General features: G+C 41.8%; 1 protein-coding gene across 6 annotated transcripts in view; it reads right to left on the bottom strand.

Moving 5' to 3' along the window:
• The window catches only part of Sytl2 (synaptotagmin-like 2), a 68,553-nt gene extending 46,201 nt beyond the window's left edge, over positions 1-22,352 (bottom strand). For 2 of the 6 annotated variants that reach the window (XM_005379771.2, XM_005379774.2), the window contains exons 1-3: positions 21,705-22,323; positions 12,966-13,117; positions 11,074-11,209 (exon numbers count right to left, since the gene is read on the bottom strand). In XM_005379771.2, the coding sequence (XP_005379828.1) occupies positions 11,074-11,209; positions 12,966-13,117; positions 21,705-21,805 (389 nt within the window). In that variant the 5' untranslated portion in view covers positions 21,806-22,323. Of the gene's footprint in view, positions 1-11,073; positions 11,210-12,965; positions 13,118-21,704 lie in introns of all 6 variants that reach the window. The other 4 variants (XM_013511852.1, XM_013511851.1, XM_005379769.2 and 1 more) reach the window with 4 other exon arrangements.
• Positions 22,353-24,674: the final 2,322 nt, after the last annotated feature.

Raw genomic sequence — 24,674 nt, 5'->3', positions numbered from 1 at the left:
AAATAACTGAAGAAAAATCTAGGGTTAGACAAGTGATTTGGCAAAGAGACAGAAAAGTCAGCAGATCAGAGATGCTATGCACACAGGCTGATGGGTTTGAGACCTTTCAACACAGCTATCCAAGACAGCCAGGTGAGTTCTTCATCAAATGTGGAAGGATAAAGATAAGTAGGGTATCCAGAAGATGCTGGGAGGGGTGACACCTGGAGCTGGTTTTGAGAAGTAAGGAGGATTCTCTGGACCAGGGGTGGTAAACCTATGAAATGCGTGTTGTTTTATTTTTAAGACAACAGAAGTTAATGTATGACTTTTTTTCTGAATTTAAACCTCAGTATTCAGGTTTAATTATACTATTGGCACTTTATGATAAATAAATGGGCTTTTGGTTGCAGTTTGGGGACTCATCTCTAAAAGGTTCGCCATCACTGCTCTAGACTCAGGGATAGGGCAGCCCTGGGTGAAAGTAAGGCAAGGGTGAAAAGGAAAGATGAGTCACACAGGCTCCTTCCTGAACAACCTTTAATTATGAGTAAGAAGGATAAAAAAGTGTCATAGAGCCTCAGGGTAGAGGGGGAAACAACCTGCTCAGAATGCTTGCTCCAGGGACCTTCCCTCAGGCATAGGGGGTGAAGTTGCTACTGACTAAAATCACAGTTCCCTGTTAAACACCTCTAGTTCTCTTAGTGACATCCAGAGTCAGGAGCTTAGAAAATACCTCCAAAGGTACTGGACCTCTCCTTCAGTGCAGGAACTGAAGGTCGGGAAACGGAGCAATTTGCCCCAAAGCTGTGAAAACCTGCCCAAAATTAGTGTCATGAAAGCTGTAAACTTGTGGGTTAGATATTTCTGCAGTTCATTTCCTTTCCTTACCTCTGTATTTCAATTGCTATTTTTGTCCAGTTAGTCTCAGGAAAGGTGAACTCTTGAGGAAGCCATTCATCCTTTCTTCACTCTCCTATTTGTTCCAGAGAGGAATTATAGCAGATCATGCAGATGTACGTAAACTATAGCCTGATCACATGCAGGCAGAAAGGAGGGGAAGGGATATGAGGAAAGAGTCGCAAACAAAGGAGGAACTTATGGAGCCAGAATTTGGACACAAGGACACATTATAGGAGTCCTCTATTCTTGTAATACATAGACACAAACTTCAATTAAGTTACCTGGCAGCAAAATTTAATAAAGAAACCCAATTAGTAATAGAATTCAGTGTCCACACAATAAAAAGAGCCAATAGCTCAGAACTAAAAGGCAAGTTCTCTTCCTCATTTTAAGAAGCTAGTGAGTAATGTGAGGAACAACATCCTTATAGCAGATGCTAAGCTCTATTTCTCAGTACAGGTATTCTGTATGATCTGCTTTGGTAAATAAAGCAGTCACATAATCAGAGGACCTAAGCCAAGTGCTGGTGCTTAAGGTCTCCGTGTTCTCCTGCCATCTTCTTGTTTTTCCTTTCCCATTCTCCAACCTCTGCATCATTTTCTCTCAGCACCCTGAAAATCCTGTTCCTGTGCCCCCGGCCCCAGACTCAACAGTCCTTACTACACGTTATGTCAATCCTCTTTCTTAGACAAGAAACCAGTCTTTCCCTTAATGAATTCCATCCGGAGATATATTTCATGTCTACCATGCAACCTCGTTTTGGGTCACACATAGTATACTAGAGGATGGGATCCATCAAGAGATCCTAGAGCATCTTTCTACCACCCACAGTGCCTGGTGCACAACTGGTGAATGACTAAATAGATGAAGGCCAGCTGAGCCAGTGCCAGGGACAGCAGCAGTAGCAGACAGGTGGCCAGGTTTTGTCTTGCTTCAATTTTAATTTGTGTTGCCTGCCACACTACAATTAGGCAGATTATTTAGGGGTTAAACAAAAGGTCTTGTTCATGCTGTTCAGAAAACAAGTGAGCAAGAAACAAAACAATTAGCACTCATAGCAGACACCAAAATACCAGAAACACAATACTCACTGGTACACTATGTGTTTGGGTAGGGAAAAAGGAAGATGAACATAGCAGACTTGGTTGGCTACAGTTCGCAATTGGTTTACTTGAAAAATATTAAAACAAGAGCTTATGTTTCAAACTGGGTCCAAAAATCCAGCTACTTCCTAGCAGTTTTGCTTCTCCTAAGGATACTACTGTGTTTGTGCCTGCCTGTCTGATTGGGCAATTATTACTGCAGCAATGATATCACTCTCGTTCATTCTGGCAACATCTGTGAGGTATGCACCATTCTCCCATCTTCCTTATGAAAACACCGCCAGCTTAGAAGGGTTAAGTAACCCATTTGATGTCACTGTCTTAGTTTGCGAGAGCTGTAGATTTGAATCCCGGTATGTCTGACTCCAAATACAAACATGACAACAGCCAGATTATTCTGTCTCTCATTTCTCACATGATTAAAGCAGTGCTTTGCAGCAAGAACACTAGAGTCAAGTCTCCATGCTTCTGCCTTTGCAGTGAGTTTTGTATCTGTCTCTTCTTTTATTTTTATCTGTAGTGACACACTTATTTCAACTGTATTTGCCTCATCTGTGTCCTTCTAAAAGTTCCACTCCCTTAATCCATTCATGATTCAGGCACTGAGCTGAAATAGTCTAAAACACAACTTGGGTCACGTCCCCTCTTCTGCTCGTTACCTCCCTCTGGATCCTCAAGGCCTGGGGAATGAAGTCTGAAGCAGGGCACCAGAGCCCATTCACCATCTGTCACAATATATCACCCTATTCTTCCTTTCTGGTGACCCATTATGTCAAAAAGTGGCCCATCTACTTCTTGGTCCCAGAAACTCACCTATCTATTTGCTGTTTCCACTCAACCAATCCCCTGGTACCTCTTTCTACATAAATCATCCCTATCATCTATAAGCCCAGCCCAAATATCATCTCTTGTATTATCTTGGCTAGGAGTGAATCTCCCTTATATAAATTATTGCAGCATGTCTTATTGGTACTTAGAAATTTGTTCCTGGCAGCATTCTTTCTATCATGGGATCAGCTCTTTATATATAAACGCATTCTTTTTCTTAAGAGAATATAGTCTTTTTGTGTCTGCTGTTTCTTAGGACTCTCCCAGAGGCTAGCAGACTGCTGTGAATATAAAAGATACTCAAAGCATTCCACACGATTTTCTAAAGTTGTAAAGCAAGCCAAATCCCACATCCCAAGGCTTATAACTTTCTTTCCACAGCAGTCTTCAAAAAGGACCTATGATATTAGTAGTAGCACTTAGACAAAATGAGTTTGCTTCATTAAGATTATTAAGATATTAGATAATATTACTTTTACAGAACCAAAAAGCAATTCTGCAAGTGATTTCTTTCAAGTGTCTTTGTCATTTTGATCTTTCCCTTCGGACTGTGAGTTCCTTGGCGGTGGGGGTGTTGTTTCACACCCCTAGCACCAGCACAGTGATGGCATGTACTGGATCCAATGAAGCTTGAACAAATAAACCAATAGAGAAATAGTCAGGGATGAGCAAAGGAAGAAAATTACAAAACGTGTTATGTCGAGCTCTTTAAGTCAGTATTGTTGCGAAGTAAAATACTGCTTGTGGGCATACAGTCCTCCAGTGATACACAGTTCATGCTACAGCTCTGTCAAACAAGTATTCCTATCTGAACATAAAGCATATTGATGCCCAGGTGAAACTATTCTTTCCACAACTGACTTAAGTAGTTCCAAATCTAATAAGATGAAATTGAAAATTTCTCTTTAGAGCTCAATATAAATGATTCTATGTGTCAGGCCTCCTAGAAATGGAGTCTTCACATTACTGGATTTGCTGTCAATTCTTAGGGAAAATATCAAATGCACTGTCCCATAGATTAGCTCATCCATACCCTGCCCTTGGGAGGAAGATTGTACCTTACAGAGAAGAAAGCAACTAGCTAATCCTCCTGGTAAAGGGAGATGGATAGATATAAACAGAAACCTTCCAAGAAAAAGAGCATTGGTGGGAAAAACAATGTTATTCCAGAGCTAAAGATATGGTTTTAACTGACTGGTTCCTACTCAACAAAGAGAGAGACTAGTAGAGAGTGAGAATCACTACAGCCAAGGCAATGAAGCCCAGACTAGCACACTGGTCCATGAGGCTGACTTACAAAAATTTTATTTTAATTCTTGCAAAAATAAAGTTAGATCAAGATGCAGCTCTGCTCACATGGAAACTCTGGGTAAATGCACAGAGGAAAACCCGCCAAAGCTGTGGAATAAGATGCCATAATGAAGTGTTTATCCTGCTCTCCCTGAACTCATTTCTGAAAAATTCTCCGGAGATGTTCTTCAGCTCAGGGACATTAGAAAGCTCTGCAGTAGTCAAGCTCTGTGCCACCTCCATGTCTTCCCGTTCCCATCCCGAATGCGCCTCTCTCATAGTTACGCAATTAGAGAGGGATCGCAGGTTCCCCTCCACCTTCCTGAATTACTTGTGCTCCTGCAGATTCTTTTGAAATAAGAGATCCCTAATAAAGTGAAGCAACAAAATCTGGGTGCTATGGATCCTGTCATTACCTCATGGCTTTAATTTTTTTCCCCTCTTCCCCTACTTACTCTCCAAAGCACTTCATTCAACGATTCATTTATTCATTCGTTTCTTCACTAATCCCCGCACTCACCATTTGCCGTTTATTTAGTAATTCATTATCCCATCAACTGTTATCATTTGTTCATTTGCTAACTGGGCCTCTCACTCTCCACCTCTTCTTCATTCATTCACCTATATCACAAAGTATTTGCTGGGAATTATTCTAAATGCTAGGAATAGAGCAGTCGGTGAAATACAGCAGTGAATTAAAAGTACTTATCCTAATAGACCTGTTAAGAGAGGACAGTAAACACATATAAAAGTACCTGTATAATATAACTGTAGGCATAAGTATGCTGAAAGACAGAGAAAGGTCGTTCATGCATGCATGCCTGCATTCATTCATTCATTCCACAAAAACTTGATGAATATCTACTATGTGCAAGCCACATTAGATGTTTGGGGATGGCGGTGAGCAAGATTCAGACCCTTAACATAGGGAGCAACTTGGTGAAGCTCAGCCCGGGAATCTGGATTTTTGAAAGTTCCTTGGACAATCCTGACATATAAGTCATGACTGAGAACCTCTCATCAAGTAACCTGTATAAATTATTAGATATTTCTGTGTGCCCTACAAAGACCTCAACTTCCTTCCAACCCATCTCTGTAACTCCTTTCTCCATTCCCTCTGTCAGGTTCTCATGACCTCTCACCTCAACTTCTGCTGTAGCGGTCCAATGGAACTGTCTAACAGCACCCTACACGCACTTGCTAGAATGGCTGCTCTAGAAGGTAGACTCAATCAAAAGTCATTTGGTGGCTCCTTGGGACTCAAGGGAAAAGTTTAGCTTCTTGGCTGCCACTCAGGGTTCTTTATGAACTGATTCCAGCTTCTTTCCTCACACTGGCCCACCATGCACACAGCGTGTCCTCCATACCAGCTTATGTTCAGGTCTCCAGAAATCCATACCTGTTGGACCCCTATGTTATCCCATCTGCTGGTGGGGTCCTCTCTTGGTGTCTAATATACCCTTCTCATCCTTGAAGAACTACCTCGGGTATGACTACATCCAGAAGCTCTCTGATAATCTCTCCTCTCTACACCAGACACAGCCAGGGTTGCTGTCTGCTCCCACAGCTTTTTAAATACTGTTGTCACACCAATCGTGGTCTGTGATTATACATATCAGCCCCCTTTCCAAACAATGGGTTTCTCGAAAACAGGGACCAAACCTCTTTTATCTTTGAATTTCTTATGATACCATCATGCGTGCAATAAATTTTCAGTAATGTTAACTGGTGGAATAAGTGATTGAATCAATATCCCTAAAGAATTACTTATTTTACTGGATTCTAGCAAGATATTAAGTCAGTGCTTCAAATATATCATAAGCAAAAATAAATTTTTTGGTACTGGAGATTGAACCCAGGGCCTTCATAATAAGCTATAGCCTCAGCTCTTTTTTACTTTTTATTTTTTGAGACAAGGGCTTGCTAATTCACTAAGTTTCCCAGGATGAACTCAAACTTGCAATCCTCCTGCCTCCCAGTGTGCTAGGATCACAGCACTATGCCACCCCACCCAGCACATAAGGACATTGAAAGATTTGTTTTTTTTTTTTTTTTTTTTATACCAAGAATCAAATTCAGGACCTTGCACTTGCCAGGCAGGTGCTTGTGCCACTGACCTATATCCCTGGTCCTAAAGATTTATTTCTAATAAATATCTTAAAAGCACATCTATGCAACATATAGATTAATGATTCTATCCTCACTATTCATATCTATTGATCTTCTCATTGTTCTGTTTTTCACCCCATCTCACTCTTCTATTCCTTTTTCTGGGTTCCTAACTCTTTTGCTGATAACCCTAACCCAACAGTACCTCCCTGGTTACTTTTTGCTATAACAAAAGACCTCTGACTGATGACATCTGTTATTATAGCAGTTTTTTAAGTGTAATATCAAGTCACTGATGTGCTTGCTATCCCTATTATAAGTCTCTTTCTGCCTATGAATTTGCCTATTCTGATCAAAGATTCTGATATTTATTAGGATGGTTAAGACAAGGTAATTCTAAAATCTTTTAGAAACCATCAGGACTTTGGAGTTGTTCCCAGAAAAGTCTGCATAGTGTGGGATTCAGGCCCCTAGCAGAACCAGATATCTGCCTTGTTGTAACACCTCATCTGTGCTATATACCAGATGATAAGGACGACTTGGACAGTACATTAGGATGTCACAAACACATTTTTCACAAACACATGATTCAGTAAGGCGACCATTAAGAAAAAGGAAGATTAACATTTCCATCCATATAGGCTCAAATTATTTTAATAGTTGGATATTCTTTAAGGTAAATTCATGTTAAATGACCTCAAGGAGAAAGGAAGACACTACCAGGCAATTAAGGGACGTGGTGTGGCGAAGGGTGGAGGAGAAGACACCAGAGGGGTAAAGAAGGGGGAATCCTGGAACACATTAAAGTAGCTAACATTTTTGCAGAGGCCTGGCTGGCCCATCTGCAGCTATAGGGCCAAGATAATATAAGCTAACAGAGGGTCCACTCCTCAAGGAGGTGGTCTTGAAGAAAGAGAACAGAGAATGGAAAATTTAAAAAGTCAGTCCATTTTCAGTATCCTTTAGTCCAAAGATGTGTCATTAGCAGGCAGCTAAGTCCCTGTCAGCAGAGAGGCTGCTGGACCCTGAGTGGTACCCAGAGCACCAAAACATGTTTCATAGAATATGCCATCTCATGTAACAAACAAGGGGTTTCCTGCCCCAGAACAGGCCTGCCTCTACAGTCAGGACACTTTAAAACTCCTGTGTGGGCAGAGTCCTGACCCACGTGGGAAAAGCTTTGCGTGTCTTCATTCTATACTCTCCAACTTAGCCACATCCTGTGACTTATTGTGCATGTGTTCAACAACAATGTTAGGGAAGGGGACACAATGTGCTGTCCAAGTGTGGTGTGTGGACCAGTGTTAGACCAATTCATGATAAATACAGAAATTGGGAGTATGAGTCGAGAACCATTTACATTGTAGCACATGTTCAATGGTCTGCTGTTTTCTCTATTTCATTTTTACATTTCACAGAAGGTATCAATCTGGGATGATTAGACATAAAAATCTACAATCAAAATGAAACAGGTCTCTATACTTATAAAGTCCTGGTCCAGCCTATACTGCCCATCTAAAAGTCAGTTATGAGAACAAGAACCATAAGCCCTGGAGCTTTCCCTTTGCTGCTCTAAGTGGAACCTTATTCTCTCTCATCCACCTCTTCCTGCTTCCTTGTGCAACAGGTCAAACCAAAGTGAGTTCACAAAGAACGCAGGCCACTGCCCATGCGTAACTATGGGCTCAGCACTCAGCAATTTAACTCCTCATGGACAGGACCCCAAGGAGATGTCCCCACAACTAAAAGGAAGACCTTGCTACTAAGCCTATTAGGAAAATTCCTTCAAAAACTGCAATATGCAGCCACTGTGGCCTCACACTTTTCAGCTCCTGACCCCTGGCAAAGAAAATATTGACAAGTATTGAGTCATTCCGTTGAAATTCCCTTAGTGTAAAAGTACAGGCCCCAACATACACTTGCCACACCCAGATCACAAAGGTTAAAGTGTAAGTGAAAAACATTGCAGGAACTTGATATGGAGTAAAGTAATGGTTTCTGACCTGAAAAGGAGAAAGCAAAAAATAGCTCCTTCTATAATTCAGAGTGATTACCACTTATGCAACACATTATAGGGCTGGCTCAAATGAGCAAAGCACACTGGCTACACCTAACCTCTTTGCCTCTGGCACGACATTTTATCCATGTAATAGTAACATTATTATAATGTCAATGGGAAACGGTCAATTTTCTTCCTGAGAAATGCAAAGTGATTCCCACACCTTATTTCAGTGAATCTCACAACATTCTAGTGAAGAAACCCTGCTCTGATTTACAGATCAGACCCAAAAGATATGTCTGAGGTCACATAAGGAATACAGAGAACAACATAAATGTAAATTATGGAAATTATATTATTAGACTCAAATTAGGGAAGGTCAAGGGAATATGGAGGTACTTCACTTGCAGGCCAACATGGTCTCAACATAAAACAGAGCATTACAAATACTCCTAAGAGGAAAGAGTGAGCCCACCACTTATGGGAAACAACTGGGAAATGTGTAAGTAACAGGTACCTTAATAGAGTAAATATTACTTACTCTACTGGTGGAAACATCTCTGTTCCCTAGATGTCTCAGTCCTGCAGTCTGATTCAGTAGCTGTCCAGAAAATCCACTGATTTCAACCCAGTTGGAGACTAAATTGAACAATCTTCACTAAAGGTTTAGAGAAAAAATGCAACTCTCCCTCCACCAGTATGTAACCACTAATACTCTAAAGAGACAGACACCAATCGGAAGATCTTTAATACCTAAAGGCAAATCATCATAACCCAGAAGGTCTATGGCAACACAGCCCCACAATTAGCTACTTCTTATGAAGGACATATAAATCATTTTAATTGGTCATGAAAACATGAATGGAAAACACAAAAAAATCAAAACTGAAATATTGAGAATGAGTCTTTAAGAAATATCCTACATACATTATCATTAATTCTCACCATAGCCTTTTGGGTATACATTATTGTTCCTTTCTATAGTTAAGAAAATACATTGGGTATGGTGGCACAGGCCTATAATCTCAGCACTCAGGAAGCTGAGCCAGGAGGATCACCATGAGTTCAAGGTCAGGCTGGGCTACATAAGCAAGTTCAAGGCCAGCCTGAACTACATAGTGAGACTCTGCAGAAAGAAAGAAAGAAAGAAAGAAAGAAAGAAAGAAAGAAAGAAAGAAAGAAAGAAAGAAAGAGAAAAAGAAAAAAGAAAGAGAGAAGGAAGAAAGAAACACAAAGAAAGAAAATACACTTAGGCTAAGTGACTTGCACATGGTTAAATAAATGCCTATTAAATGACACTTAGGCTTTGAATTTATGTTTGTCTAGTTCTTGGATTTAAACTTCTTCCACTGCACAAAGCTGTTACAATCAGATTATAATTCACCTCTCTCCTGAAATGACTTGTTCTTCTACACCAGTGATGGTGAACCTATGACACGTGTGCTAAACCAGGCACACAGAGCCCTCTCTGTTGGCATGTAAGCCAAGTTGCCCCAGCAGCCGAGCACTGGATAACAGTTGTTTCAAAACTAAAACCTCAGTAATCAGGTTAAATGCAGAATTGCCACTCTGCAATAAATAAGTGGATTTGGGGTTGCAGTTTGGGCACCTAGTCTCTAAAAATTTTGACATCACTGTATTATATCTATTTTGGAGTACTTCTTTGTCCTATTCTAAGGAGAAACTCTCAGTACAAATAGAAAAAAAACACCTATTTCTGGTGCTGAAAGAAATCACATTTGACAATTTAAGATTTAGATTTGTTAGAAATTCTGGAAGCTGCGACTCTCATGAACAATGGCAAATAAATCCATGGAAAAATATTCAACATCACTGGTCACTCAAGAGATGGAAATAAAACACTGAAATTCCATCTCACCCCAGAAAGAATGGCTATTATCAAGAAATCGACCAGTAAACAAATGCTGGAGCAGATGTGTGGAAAAAGGAACTCTTCTCCACTGCTGGTGGGAGTGTAGATTGATACAACCACTGTGGAAATCAGTGTGGAGTTTCCTCAGAAAACATTAGAGGTCCCACTCAACCCAGCTAGTCCCCTTCTGGGTATCTTCCCAGAAGGATTAAAAACATCATACTGCAGTGATATATGTGTACCCATGTTTAGAACAACACACTTTGCAATAGTTAAATCTTGGAAACAACTCGAATGCCCATCAACCAAGGAATGGATAATAAAAATGTGGTATTTTTATACAATGGAGTACTACTCAGCCATAAAGAAGGATAAACTGGAGACTTTTATAGGTAAATGGATGCAATTTGAAATCATACTCATAAGTGAAATAAATCAGATTTGTATGTGTAAACATTGTATTGTCGCCCTAGTGTGAAAAGCTGGAAGAGTAAATCCAAAATGCACAATAGATATTGTGAAATGGGAAGAAACTTCTCAAAAGGAAAGAGAAACTGGAATGGGGAAAGGAGAAAAGAAGGAAGGAAAAAGCAAAAAAAAAAATTATCTTAATTCACTGAAAAGAAAGGTTTGTGCTAATATTGTTTGGACAATTAAATATCTATATCTTGTACTCTGAGTAAGTAAATTTAAAGATAACAATACTCAATGTTTTAACCATTGTTATTCTCCTATTGTTTTGCAATTTTCTTTTTTTTCTCTCTTTAAAATAAAATTTTAAAAACAGAAAAGAAATTCTGGAAGTGGGAAAAGTACTGCTTAGGCTCTGTCTTCATTTATCAGGGTCCAGAGTTCCCTCATAGCCTGCTTCTTTCCCCACACCTGTGCCATTGGTCCAGGCTTTGTGCCCCTCGACTGCCATTTTACCCACACAATGCACCAAGCCAGGGAACCCATAAGCAGAGCGCTCCCGGCAATCTCCGTCTTACCTTAGGGTTGCTGGGGCTGCCTTGTCTTCTGGTTCTTCTACCACCTCAGATAGCTCTGGGGGAAGGAAAGCATCTCTGTTGACATTATTCACCCAGCTTTCCTTTGCCCTGATTGCTCTGTCCTTACTCTGCTCAGCTGAAATACGAAATAATAAAGACAGGAAGGTTACCTCTCACTTCCACAATCCGTAACTCTCTCTTCAGCTCCTATCACTAAGGGCTCAAACCTGAACCTCAGGCTCTCTGAATGCCGAAGCTATCTGAGTCCGGGAGCATAATTACATCTTTAAGAGAAGTCAGTAACTCTCCGTGACATTAGCTGCCCCTCAAGCAGAATTTCCTAAGAGCATGGGTGTACCTTTAAGTGTGCACGTAACTGAGGAGGTTGCTAATGCAAAACTTTGACTACCTCTAGGTTAATCTGATTTGAATTGGGATCAGGAGTGACGTTGGGCCAGGGGATATGTAAGGTAGGGAGTATTCAATGGGGTAGAAGCATCATCCTTACCAATCATTTACCAAACATCTACAATGTACGCAACAGGATGCTTGGCCCTGAGATACAAAGGGGGAACAAATGATGCTAATCTGGACTGTTCCTCTCCTGGCGTCCTGGCGTCCTCCGTTTCCTTTCTCCTACAGTCTGCATACAAATTCTGCATCCACATCATCCAGCCCAGATGTCCGAGACCCACTAAAGCTCTGTGCTCCTTCTTTAGAAAATAAACTCTTTTGCCTCTGAACACCCAATATTCTTTTTTTTACCTGAACCTCTTTGATCATTAGCATAAACTGGAGTGATGACTGACTCAGGCACCGTGCTGAGGTCTTTGTATGTATTATCTTATAAGGTAAGATCAATTTTCTAAATTTAAAAATTTGGAAATTAAGGAACGAAGAGTTCAAGAAAATTGCCTAAGGCCACATAGCAAGTATGTGCCAAAAATACACCCAGCAGCATCAAGATGAAGCAATACTGGGGCTTTCAATTGCCAAATACAGTCCAGGGTGGTGGCCCCTACAGGTCTCATCACACAGGAGTCTAGTTTCTTCAGCTGCAAAATGGGGCACACAGTGCTATGTAGTACCCTTCAAGATTTCTTACAGTCTAGGTGGTTTAGGAAAGCATGAGAGCTGCATGCAGTACACTGTCCACACGAAGCAAGTAGCCCTAATCTGCATGGAGTGTGGCACTGAGAAAAATTTCAAACCCCAGCTCTGCCATTTGTCAACAGTATGATCTCAGGCAAGTAACCCTCAGCTTGTCCAAGAAAGCTGATGGGGAAAAAAATACCAGTCTTACAAGATGAAATAACACAGTATGTCTACAACAGACACACAAAAGGTAATTGCTATTTTCTTTATGACATACAGGCTAGACCCAGATGGGTTTATACCGACTAATCCAGAGTTGGAGAAAAGACACGCAATAAATATCTACTAAACTAAAAAAATTCTAAATAAGTCCTCAAACAGTTCCCTTTATATCTCTTAAAAAATATACTTGGTTGACTTAAAAAATTCCAGTTGTCAAGACCATCAAACAGGGAGGCTGATCTCTGTCTAAACCTTCTCCTTACTCAGAAGGCTCAGAATTTCCAGGGTTAAAAGCCAAAGCGGAGGGGGTAGACCTCTGATGAATCCCAAGTACTACAACTCAGCATAGTGCCCAAAGTGCTTCCTGTGTTCCTCTACACCAGCTGAGTCATTTGGTCCCACCCTCCTCCATCCAAACCCCAGGCAAGAGGATTTTGAGCTGCAGGGTCATAAATTATGCAAAGCATACCTGGGACAAACTTCCTCCACAGATTTCAGTAACAGTTCTGACATCCTTCCCCATTCCTCCTTCCCAAAGAAATGCTGGCTATAAGCACTCAGCCCAATCATCTCACCTGCTGCCGGTAGCTTCTTCTTTCTCATGGATGCTCTGATGATATCTGCACCATGGATTTTTTCTCTGTGCCTTTTGGCTTTAGCTTCATAAAACCATTGTCCACTCATATTCTTCAGCTGCTGGTCATCCTTAATTTTTTCAGGCAAATGTCTACAAAAGGAAAAGAGCTTTACTGTGTTGAGAACCCACAGTAAATAAATGACACTGCATAAATAAATTTGTAAACATAGAGGCAAAGTGAACCTCTCAGTATTTTGGACACTACAAACCTCCCAGATGACTAACAAATGTTCCTCTCTGATTGGAAATTCAGAGAAACCAAGGCCAATATCCATCTATCTATCATCTATCTATCTATCTATCTATCTATCTATCTATCTTTCAAAGGTTTAATCCATGATCCTAAGATGACATCTCAAATTTCTCAAAAGCAGATTCATTTGTCGGTTGTAGTCTTCTGTATCTACTGGCCCAGTGCAAGTACCCCAGAGAGGGATGATATAGTAAGCTTCCCTAAACATTGGATTGTCTATAAATAGGCAATTACAACAGTGACCCATCTCTTGAGGATATCTTGAGGATAAAATAAACTAATAATACATATAAACTGAGCATGCCTGGTACCTAAGAAACACTGGATAAATAACTCAGGGAGATTTAGTTACCAGTTCATCAGTCCTTTCCATTGTGGTGAAATGAGTTTAATCAGAGACCTTCCTGGAAGGTTGAAAGGAATGGGGGCGTGATGTTCCTAGTGCTTAATGTTGACGGAATGAACACAGAAAAAGCAGGGGGAGGGGCTGGGGATTTAGCTCAGCAGCAAAGCACCTGCCTGGCAAGCGCAAGGTCATGAGTTCGGTTCCCAGTACTGGAGAAAAACCAAAAAAAAAAAAAAAAAAAAAGAAAAGAAAAAGCAGGGGGAATCAGGAAAGACTAAGTTGCAGAAGCAGAGCACAAGGGCAGATTCCACTTGTGCAGATATTGCTTTCAGAGTTCCACAATCACTCATGCTTACTGAAAAGTTAAAACCTAAATAGCAATGCTGCCCTTCTAAACCTTCCCTAACTTATATGCACTGGAAAAACATTGTTCTAATTGGTAAATCTTTTGGCCTCTGCATCTAGCTCAATAAAATGTGAATCACAAATATATTTTTTCTTATTCATACAGATATAGTCAGGATAAAGTGGAATAAAATCCTTCAGGAAATATTGAGCTCTTGGAAAACAAAGTACTACATAAGTCCAAGGGAGTTTTATGATGGTTATTTGAGCTAATGTGCAAACCTCCTAAAGTAGCAAATCTGTTTTAATCTGAGAATGTTCAGGGGCCAACATGGCAGCAGGCTGGGTGTGAGCGCTGCATACAAGTGTACTTGGAAATCGGGAATATGAGTGGGGAGTTACCCCGAGTCTACCAAAGATGGCTTCTTTCTCCCAAGCATGCCTGGTTAATGTCAACTCTGCTGCAATGTCTTCTCTCTCAATTACCTAGGAACACGTGACCCTACCGCAAGTGTGCCCATCACCAGCCTGGCCATACAGCATCATGGTAGCCCATTTCCAAATTCTAACAGGGACAGCATTGTCACTTCATTGTTCCAAGTCATCACAGAGAGTATGGCTCTTAATATTTCTAGTGCCCAAGGCTTTGAGCAGAGCAGATAAGCCCTGCTGGGCTATTGGAGTAGCTTTACTTCCTGCTCTCAACAGGACCAAGTCTGAGTTCAAGTCCAGAAGAGAGAAATCCTGCCACTTCTCCCTAGCAGACTGAGCTCCCTGGGGCGGGGCACTGAACCAGCGCTTGCAGAGAGAAGGCATGCCAGGGGCCCCTGACCACCTGGCTGCAAGTTACCACTTCAGCTTCACCTTCCCACACTTAGCACTTAGCATACCCTGCTTACTAGCACACTCAACTTCTTCCTGTCCTCCAAACTGCTTTGTGACTCCTGTAGAAGCCAAAAGAAGCAGGAAGACATGGCAGAAAGAATACAGGCTTTGGAGGCTTCCCAAATTATATCCAAATCCCAGTTCTGATTCTTCTTGTCTGTAACCATGAGGAGGCAATTGAACCTAAACCTCAGTCTCCTTGCTTGTATAATGGGGAAGAAATGAGACCTACCCTGCAGGATTTCTGAGATAGCTAACTGAAGTGCTTGCCTGAAAGTCACTCAGGATGTCATTCCCTGCTCCTCTTTCCAACACATTGCTTCTCATTCTTCAGCTGTAGCTCAAGATCAAGAGGGCACTCTTTGCCCTCCTCTAAGCTCCCACCACACCTGCCCTCGGCACTCACCACCCCAGCGTACAATGATCTGTTTGCACATCTGATTCACCCACTAATCTGTCAAATCTGCAAACTCCCTGAAGACGAGGATTACAGCTAATCACTTTTGAAACCCTGGTGTACAGCACAGAGCCTGGCACAGGGCTGATACCCAGTAACTGTTTGTTGAGTGACTAAATCAAATAAAAGCTCAGCAGTCACCCTAGTTTGAGTCAGGTAAGAGGTAATGAAGATCTCGTCACTGCTGAGGTTCAGTGAGCCATGCCCCATCACAAAGGCAGGGTCTTCTAATGAGGCAGGATATGCTCATCTCTCATCAGAACAGGAAAAAAACACGATAAAATATGGCACCTGTCAGCATTCTTGCTGAAGGAGCCACAAACCATCATAGCATAACAACTCCCAACTGCTCTTCACAAGATTATTTATTAATTTTTGTTCAATTAGAAGTCACTTTGTAGGGATTCTGTGCAACTCTTAATCCATTCCTGCCTAACTGACTTGGCTGCAAACCCCTGACCCACACACAACACGGACAGGCTATGTGCATCAGACCCTGTTAACACCTGGTCCCTGAAAAGCCTGGTAGCCATGAGGATAAGGACTGGGTTTGCAGCTCCTTAGTTTTAAAGTGAGAAAAGAATCATACACTGTCCATGCACTGAATTCTTTGAAAAGAATCTGAATTCTTTAAAAACTTATTAAGTGCTACTTATGTGTTTCCAACTTGATTATCACCATTAGGTTTAATAATCACTGTCGTTTTCTATCTTGGTCACTTGTAATATTTTGTAACTGACTCCATATGTGTGACATCAAAGACCAAGTTTTGTAAAGATGTAGATCATTAGAAAGTTCCATTACTGTGCCATTAAGATCTCTTCTACTAGTGCATGTTGATTTCTCATTTTCTCTGAATGTAATCACACCAACCACATCAGCACTAGATTTTCTAATAGTTACATCATCTAGTTGAAATGGAAAAGGATAAATTTGGGAGGACAGATTTTTGTCCTTTACCATCCTCTCCATACTCATGCATCATGCAGAGAAGTTAAGATGCTCAAAAAAGCGGGTGGTTGGGTGGGCAGCAGTGCACTCCAGGAAATGCACATCCAGGTCATGTCCTACCCATTCCTCCTTTCCCTTTGCTAACACACAGAGTCTGTTTTGTACCGAACCATACATTTGGTACTCAACATGCATTATATCATTTAATCCTTTTACCACCATATACAAATAATTTAGTTAATTAAAAAGATGGCCATTGTGCTTCTCTGTATGTTAAAGGATGTATCTAAATCCTGGCTGGTTATCTGTTCACTTATTCATTCATTAATTATCTATCACATGCCAGGCATATGTGTGGAGTTATACATAAAAATTCACTCTGTAGCTGTCACTGCCACTGTCAGCTCTCTCCAGGGCACAGATAGTATGAGGATTTACAGAGGAAAGCTAGATGTGCAGCCCTCCACACTGGCTTCAACACTTTCGCCCACCTCCTCTTCTCCCTGTTCTCACATGTGCATACCCCAGCTTCCAGCTCCTCAGTATGAACAGATATAATTTCAGAGCAGGACCTGGTGGATCCAGCCAGTTATGGAAGCCAAGAATCATGGATGGTTAGGCTTGCCAGAGAGATGATGGGTCCATTTCTTAGTCTTCTCTTTTTGATATTGTTTAATCCCCCATATAAACTGGGCAAGACTGTGTGACTTGAAAGTATTCTTAGATATTTAGAGTGAGAGCTGGAAAAAACCTTGGGCAGTTGCAAATGGCCTCACTTTCTAGATGAAATAACTGAGGTCCAGACAAGTGAAGACACTTATCCGAGTGTCTTCAGTTAAGATGGTATCCAAGGTCACACAGAGCTGGGACAAGGAGCCACCCTGCTTTCCTCTACCCCATCCTGCTTCAGAGAATCAAGCATCATTGTGCTTTTAAGATGCTGACCACACTTCATCCTTTATACCAAGGGACTCAACCTTTTGTGGAGACTCTGGAAACCAACATATGTGGAGACAAAAGAAGCTGCACATGTTTCTTATGGTGAAAAAGATTTAAGAAATACATCCCTAGACTGTGAACACATCAGAGAATCCCACAGTGTGAGAGACAGCACAGTGCTTAGAAAGTACACAGCCTTGGCAGTTAGATCGACAAGGCCCTAAGTCTGCAGGGCGCTTGCTCTCATCTACCCTATTTTCTCATCTGTTGAATAGTTCAGCTAAAATGTTCTGATGATGAAAGAAGAAAATGTATGGGAAGCTCCATGTGCGATGCAGCCCCTTCATAAACGTGGGTTCCTTTCCCTCTTCCTCTGACAGAAAACATCAGAGGTCCTGAAGTCAGTTCTTCAATGACAACTGCCTTCACTTAAAACAAGCTAGGTCTTCAGGAGGCAGCTGAGGCTTATAAGATGTGGTGGCAGTGAAGATGGGATCTACTGCAAAAGCATCCATCACTGTGGATGTGGTTGTGTGTACGGGGGGAGGTGTGGAGCCGGTGTGGGCACAGACATACATGTGCAGCAATTTCCTGCTGGCAGTGTGACCCAAGGCACAGGAAAAAACACCTCAACAGTGTGTCATTTTTAAAGCATAAATGACTAAAATTACATGTGTACATTATGGTAGTTTTTCCTTAAAAGGCAGGGTGGGCAAGAGAGACCCAGACCAATACATAGCAGGGAGGTAAAAAGGGGAGAGGGGAATAAAGGGGAGAAAGGAGAGAGGAGAGAGCACACACACACACACACACAGAGAGAGAGAGAAAGAAAGAGAGAGAAGAAAGAGGGAGTTAGTTCTGCTCTGCTTCCCTGCTAGTCTGTGAAATGTCTCTACCTAGGAGTTAGGGACACAAGCTGACAACTTGGGGCAGCACTTGGTGGCTATGCAAAGAGAAGCAACACAAATGAGAGTAATGGTGGCAACAGTGACCTGGAACTGTCACTTCTCAACTGCACCCCAGCGACACAATAGAGGTTACCTCCTAGGGCCCAGTTGATATCCTAGCACTAACATGTTGAGTGACTTAGGAACTGGATGCTTCTGTAAACACTCGTTTTTTTCATCCATAAAGTCAGGATCGGAGGTCACATACAAGCTAGATCATATCCAAAGTGTCTTGAGTGAGGCTGGATGCGAGCTATTCAAAGCTACGGACATGTCGGGAATGGCAAGCAGATTTCAACTCTCAGATTTCTAAATCTCAGCTACTGAAAGTACTGAAGTCCTACTGAAAAGCAGAGTCCTGAAGCAGGATCTGGACTGGCCGGCAGCAGTGCTATCACCCATTAGTGATGTCCTCAGGACTACAGGAGGACTGTACTTCTGAGCCCATAAAAATTAGCATTTGAAAGAACAGTCTGATTTATAGTGGCAGGTTTACCTTTCTAATGATGTTTTGCTTAGGGTAATATTGTAATTATATAATTGGCATTTTTAAGCCATATGCCAATTAGAAGAACTGGTGTATTGTAAAGTCATGTCAGGGAGACATTTAGATTTTAAATTCACATTAAATGCCTTGAGGGCTGGGATCTTGTTTTCAATCATCCTAGAATTTTCTTTATATCATTGTCCAGAGTAGTTCCTTGTACTTAATAGGTACTCAATTAAATTTTACTTCACTAAATAATAGTTTTAGTAGTAATTTCCCACTAAGGAGTCAGGCTATTAACTAGAGTCTTCTGTCCTTTCAAAAGGCACAGGTGAAATGGTGGATAAGACGCTAAAATGGCTCCATCATCTATCATGTGCCAGGAAGATTAAGAAATATTTTACTTAATTCTGACTTTAAACATTTGAATTTGATACTATGATAATTCACAGTCTCTGAATTGAGGCTCGGAGAGGTTAAATTATTTTCCCAATGAACCAGGGTTGATTAGCGGTAGAGGTGGGATTGGACTCCACCCAGGGTCCACGCAGTAGGAGTTCTTCCCCTGTGTCATAATCTAACGTACTGTTCCTTTGGGGATGACGAGTGGCAAAGAGCAGCACAAGGCAAAGGGAAAAGCAGTGGACCAAGAACTTTCCTTATCGTGGCTGTAGGACCTACTAGCTGTGCGACCCTGGGAAAGCTCCTTGCCCTTTACTTTTTCTTTGGCCCTTACTTTCTTGCCTGTAAAGTCACTGATAGGGGCCAAAACAGCTCCTTTCCAGAGCTTTGTCTGATGGAAGAAGCAAGGACAAATAGCCAAGAGATGGCAAAGAGGGATGGCAAAAGAGGTGGTAAGCAAAAGCCAGGAGCAGCATTTCCAGACCAGACACCCGCTTCTGGTTCTACCGGTCCAGAAGCAGGACAATCTCAAAACCATCCCTGAAATTCTTCAGTTCCACCAGGTTCTTGTGTGGAACACGACATGAGTTGGGCTCTTTCAGTGTCCACAGGTCACTGCCTCACACCTATCTGCCCTTGTTTGTGGCCAAGTCACAAGAAGAGCTGGGTGCACAATGAGTCCCCCAGAGAGGGAGCTAGGACATGACCCACACTAGATTTCTCACCACCCCAAGGCTTCTTCCCATCTTTTCTATACAAAAGCAAAGCACCCAAGGGGGGCGCTCTCCATAGCTGCTGAGGCACCCTTAGGGACAGCTGACCAGAGGACAGGCTGAAAACCAAGACTACAAAGGACTCACCACATTTTTGCAGTGGCTTAGACTGGCTGGTGCTTTATTCCTAAGTGGGTATAACAGTCCCTGTCCACCCAGTCTCGGGGTTGTTATGAGAAATATCAGAGTTGTTTGTGAAAGAGCTTTATAAACTGTGAACCAGTAAAGCACTGATACTACCAAGAGGTTCTGCTGTCTAGATGAGTGTGGCTCCTCTGTCTCTTCCGGGGAAACTGCTTGAAGCACACTGCCTCCTGAGAAGGAGAAGCACTCCACCCAGGCACAGGCAGCATCACAGTGACTTGTAGGAAAGAACATGATTCACAGCTCACGCTTTGACAACCTACTCTTACCCCACCGCCAGATGCCAGAATGGCCCGTCATTTTCTCCTCAGGGAGAAGAGGTAGTGCTAGGGAATGAATACCTCAAGACTGGGATTTAAATCTCATTTGTGACACCTACTGGTGGCATGACCATGGACGAGTCACCTGATCTGCCTCAAAGTCAGCTTCGTCACACATCAAATGAGGCAATTCGAGCCCACTCCACCTCACAGGGGTGTGTGAGTGCATGAGAAATAAAAGGTACGTTAAGACCTTTGTAACTTATGAAACCACCTATACATAAGTTATCATTAGTACCCATAATCACACATTCTACAGAGCTTATGAGAATTTCAGTATGTTCTTTTAGAAAACATTCACATTCTATTAGGGTCAAAATGTGGGAAATGGTACAAATAAATCCAGCATTCGTGGTCCTCATGTCCTAGGAAATAAGTATACGGTTTATGATCCTTTTGGACAATATTTGGGATAGGGATCACAAAGTGAATACTAGTAACTCACATTTAAGAAGCCTTGCACTGTTAGCAAAACCCAAGATTTAGATGCTGAATAGTAAGGCCTAGATGAAGTCTGGTCTCGTGCTCATTCTCCCACAAAGGTGAATGGAAGTAGTAAGAATGCTGGATGTCTGGGTCGGAACATTTGCATTCCATCCAAAAAGGACATTGTGCCAAAGGCACCACTCTCCCTTTTGGAACTCAAGTCAAACAAAAAATTGCCTTGGTCAGAGCACATTCACTCATTCATTACAGGTATGCCACCTCTACCTGTCCAGAGAAGACTTTCACTTTTGCTGTTAAAGTCAATTCCAGCCAGAGGAAGTGGTCCATGCCTCAGGAAGATGAGGCAGGAGGACAATGAGTTCAACGCCAGCCTGGGCAACTCAATGAGACCCTATCTTATTCCCATCTTTCTGCGAGTATACAAAAATGTGAAGATATTCCTGAATTTACTTCTTTTAAACATTTTATAAATTTAAAAAATCTTAGCTTATGCCTCAGTTAAAAAATGAATTCCGTTTTAAAATATGAATATAAAATATCCCACAGATATATATGGATGTCGAGCATGTACATATTTATATATATTTCATTCTTAACTCATCATTTAATAAATGAAAGGAGCACAGTTTTTTATTTTGTTTTCATTTATAAAATGAGATCTCACTCTCTCATCCAGGCTGGTCTCAAACTTGTGGGCTCAAATGATCCTCCCACCCCAGCCTCCTGAGCAGCTGGAACTCTACACGTGCACTACTGCACCTGGCTTATTTTTAATTAAGATTCTATTCCTGGTCCGCATTCGATGGGTAAATTAAGACACACAAGGAGGAAAAGTTCTGTAACAGGAAGCGAACCTAAAATTGGAACCAGTAAGTTTAGGCTCCAAGTCAAAACTACCACTTGTGGTTGAAAACAAAAAAGTCCTTTTCTTTCAGACCACCTCTTCTTTCCCTAGTGCCCGGAGACTCCGTGGCCTCTTACCTGACTCTCTCCTCTTCGGTCCTCTTCAGGACAGCATCCCGCTGCAGAACCTTCATAATGGCCTCTTGTTCCTCTTCCGTCAGAAAGCTTAGGTCAATCATTTTGAAAAGTGCACACAAAAATAATAGTAATGAACGTAGCTTAAAATTCTCAGGGCTAAACAGCTAAGACTACAACCAGGAAGATTAAAAGATGCAAAAATGAAATGAAAAAATATCTTGTTCAGTTCTGTGGCAAAGGTCTTGTTTGGGCTCAGCAAAAGTTTTGCGTGGCTGATAGCAAACTCCTACATGCCTTTTGCCATGAGGAAGTAGCAGTCTGGGCAATGATGTGGAGAAGAGGCTCTCAGGAGATTACTGCGTTCCTTGTGACCCCAGCAGCATTCCCAGTCCACTCCCACTCTGGTCCAGGCTCAGACACAGTGTCTTCTCTCTGTATCCTGTGGTCAACTTGAGAGGCAGCAACATCGGAGCATCCCTGATCTGGGGAACCGTGAGAGAGCAAACAGGAGAGAGTGAGAGGCAGTTCTTACAAGCACTGCCCAGTACGACAAGAGTTTGAAATGACCATTTGAGATGGTCTCTGAGATGAGGGAAACCAGTTCTGCTGGCTTTCTGAGCACATGGTAAAGGCGTCATGAAATATGCTTTAACCCGATTCCAGATGGTCAAGATGCAGAGCACACAAAAATGCCTGTCAATGTTTAACAACACACCTCAGAAAAGGATGGCTGTGAAAAGGAACTGGTTCTGCATAAGCTCTGGCTAAAAGCTCACGCTAAAGGTCACATGTGATTCCAGTTGTCAAGTAACTGTAAATAAGAAGCCAGAAATAAAAATGTTAAATGTTTACTTCTTCAGAAGTAGGAAAGTTCCACTGCAGTATCTGTGCTGTGTAGTGGGGGAGATTAATATTAAGCAGGATAATAGGAATTATTCACTCAGTTGTACCTCTACTGCCTGCTGTACCTAGAGGAACCTACCAAGCCAGTCATCCTTCATTTCTGAGCACTTGCTGGTATGTAACAGAAACTGGGGAAAAGAAGAAAATTTCAAAACATCCCACCATCCAAAGCAAGTATTTTTGAGACTCTGATTTTCTTTGAGGTATCTTAAACGTGTGAAATGAGGTGAGATCTGAAGAATGCCACAGCCAGAGGGGACTTCAGATATTATTTATTAAAGAGTCCAGGTCCTTTTGAAAACTGTAGTGATGCATATATGGTAGATACTCAAAACCATGTGTCTGGTAAGTTTGAAAGCAGTCTCACTTAAGGGCAAAAATAGATGTGTACACTAGTGAGTGAAGTTCATGAGTAAATTCCTTGAAAAACAGAATTACTTGGTGGGAGTTCCCCCTGTGACTTGCTAACTATAAGCCATTAGGTGAATTACTGACAACTCTGAGACTCCGTTTGCTTATTTGTACTTAACATTATACTTATCACAGACTGTAAGGATTAAATAAAATAAATAAATATAAAAAAGCACACATGTTGCATGCTGTACCATATCTAGTTACTAAAAAATATTTTAGCTTCCCCTCTGAGTTCATATTTTTGTTCCATCTAGGTGAATAAGACTACCTCGCTCTATGTTTTCCAGATCTCTTTTGTGTTATATCCTTTTCTGATCTCCCCTGTGAAGTGTGGACTCTGACGATTTTAATTTTATTTTCATACAGCTCTTGCAAATCACCCATAGCGACCACTTCAATAAATATTAAGACATAACTTCGATCTCTTTTTTCAACTTTGCATGCACTTACATATATGTTCTGGCCTGTTTGTTTGCCTCGAAAACTACCCAACCTTCAAGACAAATCAAAGTTACCACTACAAGGAAGCTTTCTCTAACCTCCATAGCCACAGTTAAATGCTGTGATAGATTAAATTACTGTGTCTAACTCTTCACTCCCTCCCAGTAGCAGCCCCGGACCCACACCCCCTGAAATAGGGCTACTCAGCTGATCTACAGATAGGAAACCAAGAAGTGAATATTTTTGAAATTGTTATACAACTAACTTGATTGATACAAAAGCCTTCCCATATACATATTTCCCCTGCTTTTAACTGTCTGCTCTGCCTCTTGCTTGACTGTGAGTGTCTGAATGTGAAGTAACACTGCAAATGATTAAAAGAATGAACGAACTGAATCCATATAGGCAGCATCACCAGGAGATTCTATCTCAATTCTTCCTGTCTTTTATGCACAGCACCTTCCCCAGAGGCCAGAGGCTGGCAACCAAATGGATAAATGACACATTCTGAGAACTAAGTCCCAGTGATGCTTTACACAGCCATTGGGTTCAGTAGGAGACTGGTCTTTTTGTTTGTTTGTTTTTGAGACAGGGTTTCAATATGTAGTTCAGGCTGCCCTTGAACTCACTGTGTAGCCCAGGCTGGCTTCAGCCTCCTGAGTGTGGGGGTTATGCGCATGTGCCACTGCACCTGGCTGGGGACAGTTTTTAAATTCAAAGAGTGGGGACAGGACGACAGCAAAGGAGAAAAACAACTTAAGTGGTCCAGCAGTGTGGAGGGGAAGAGTTGCTGAAGAGGGCAAGGATGGTTCCCACACCTTCAGTCAGAACCACGAGCCCACAGTGCGGAAGTGTAAAAGCTGTTAAGGGTTAAAGAGTTCTCACTAAAGGTAGCCTATGAGTGGGGCAAAGGGCAACAGTCTCACTCTCCAAAGGAACGAAGGCTGCATTCTTTCCTGATTGGGTATCCAGTAGTCACTTCCCAAATAGACGCAGGAGAGTGCTCAGACAGCAACCGACACGCTTCAAGACTGCTGTTAACCCAGCTCCCACCAAGGTGGACGGCTCCGAGCTGAGACTGCAGGAAACATTTCTCTCATTCATTCAGTGAGAGGCTGCCACCAGTCTACTCTGGAGATGCAGCCATGAATAAGAGAGAAGGGGAAAAAACCTTCTGCCTTTGTAGAGTTTACACGTTACTAGAAATAGGCA

Source organism: Chinchilla lanigera, unplaced genomic scaffold, assembly GCF_000276665.1.
Source record: "Chinchilla lanigera isolate Chin_1 unplaced genomic scaffold, ChiLan1.0 scaffold00013, whole genome shotgun sequence".
Lineage (NCBI taxonomy): Eukaryota > Metazoa > Chordata > Mammalia > Rodentia > Chinchillidae > Chinchilla > Chinchilla lanigera.
Note: the sequence above shows the minus strand (reverse complement) of the source record. Positions and strands in the feature narration are given on the sequence as shown.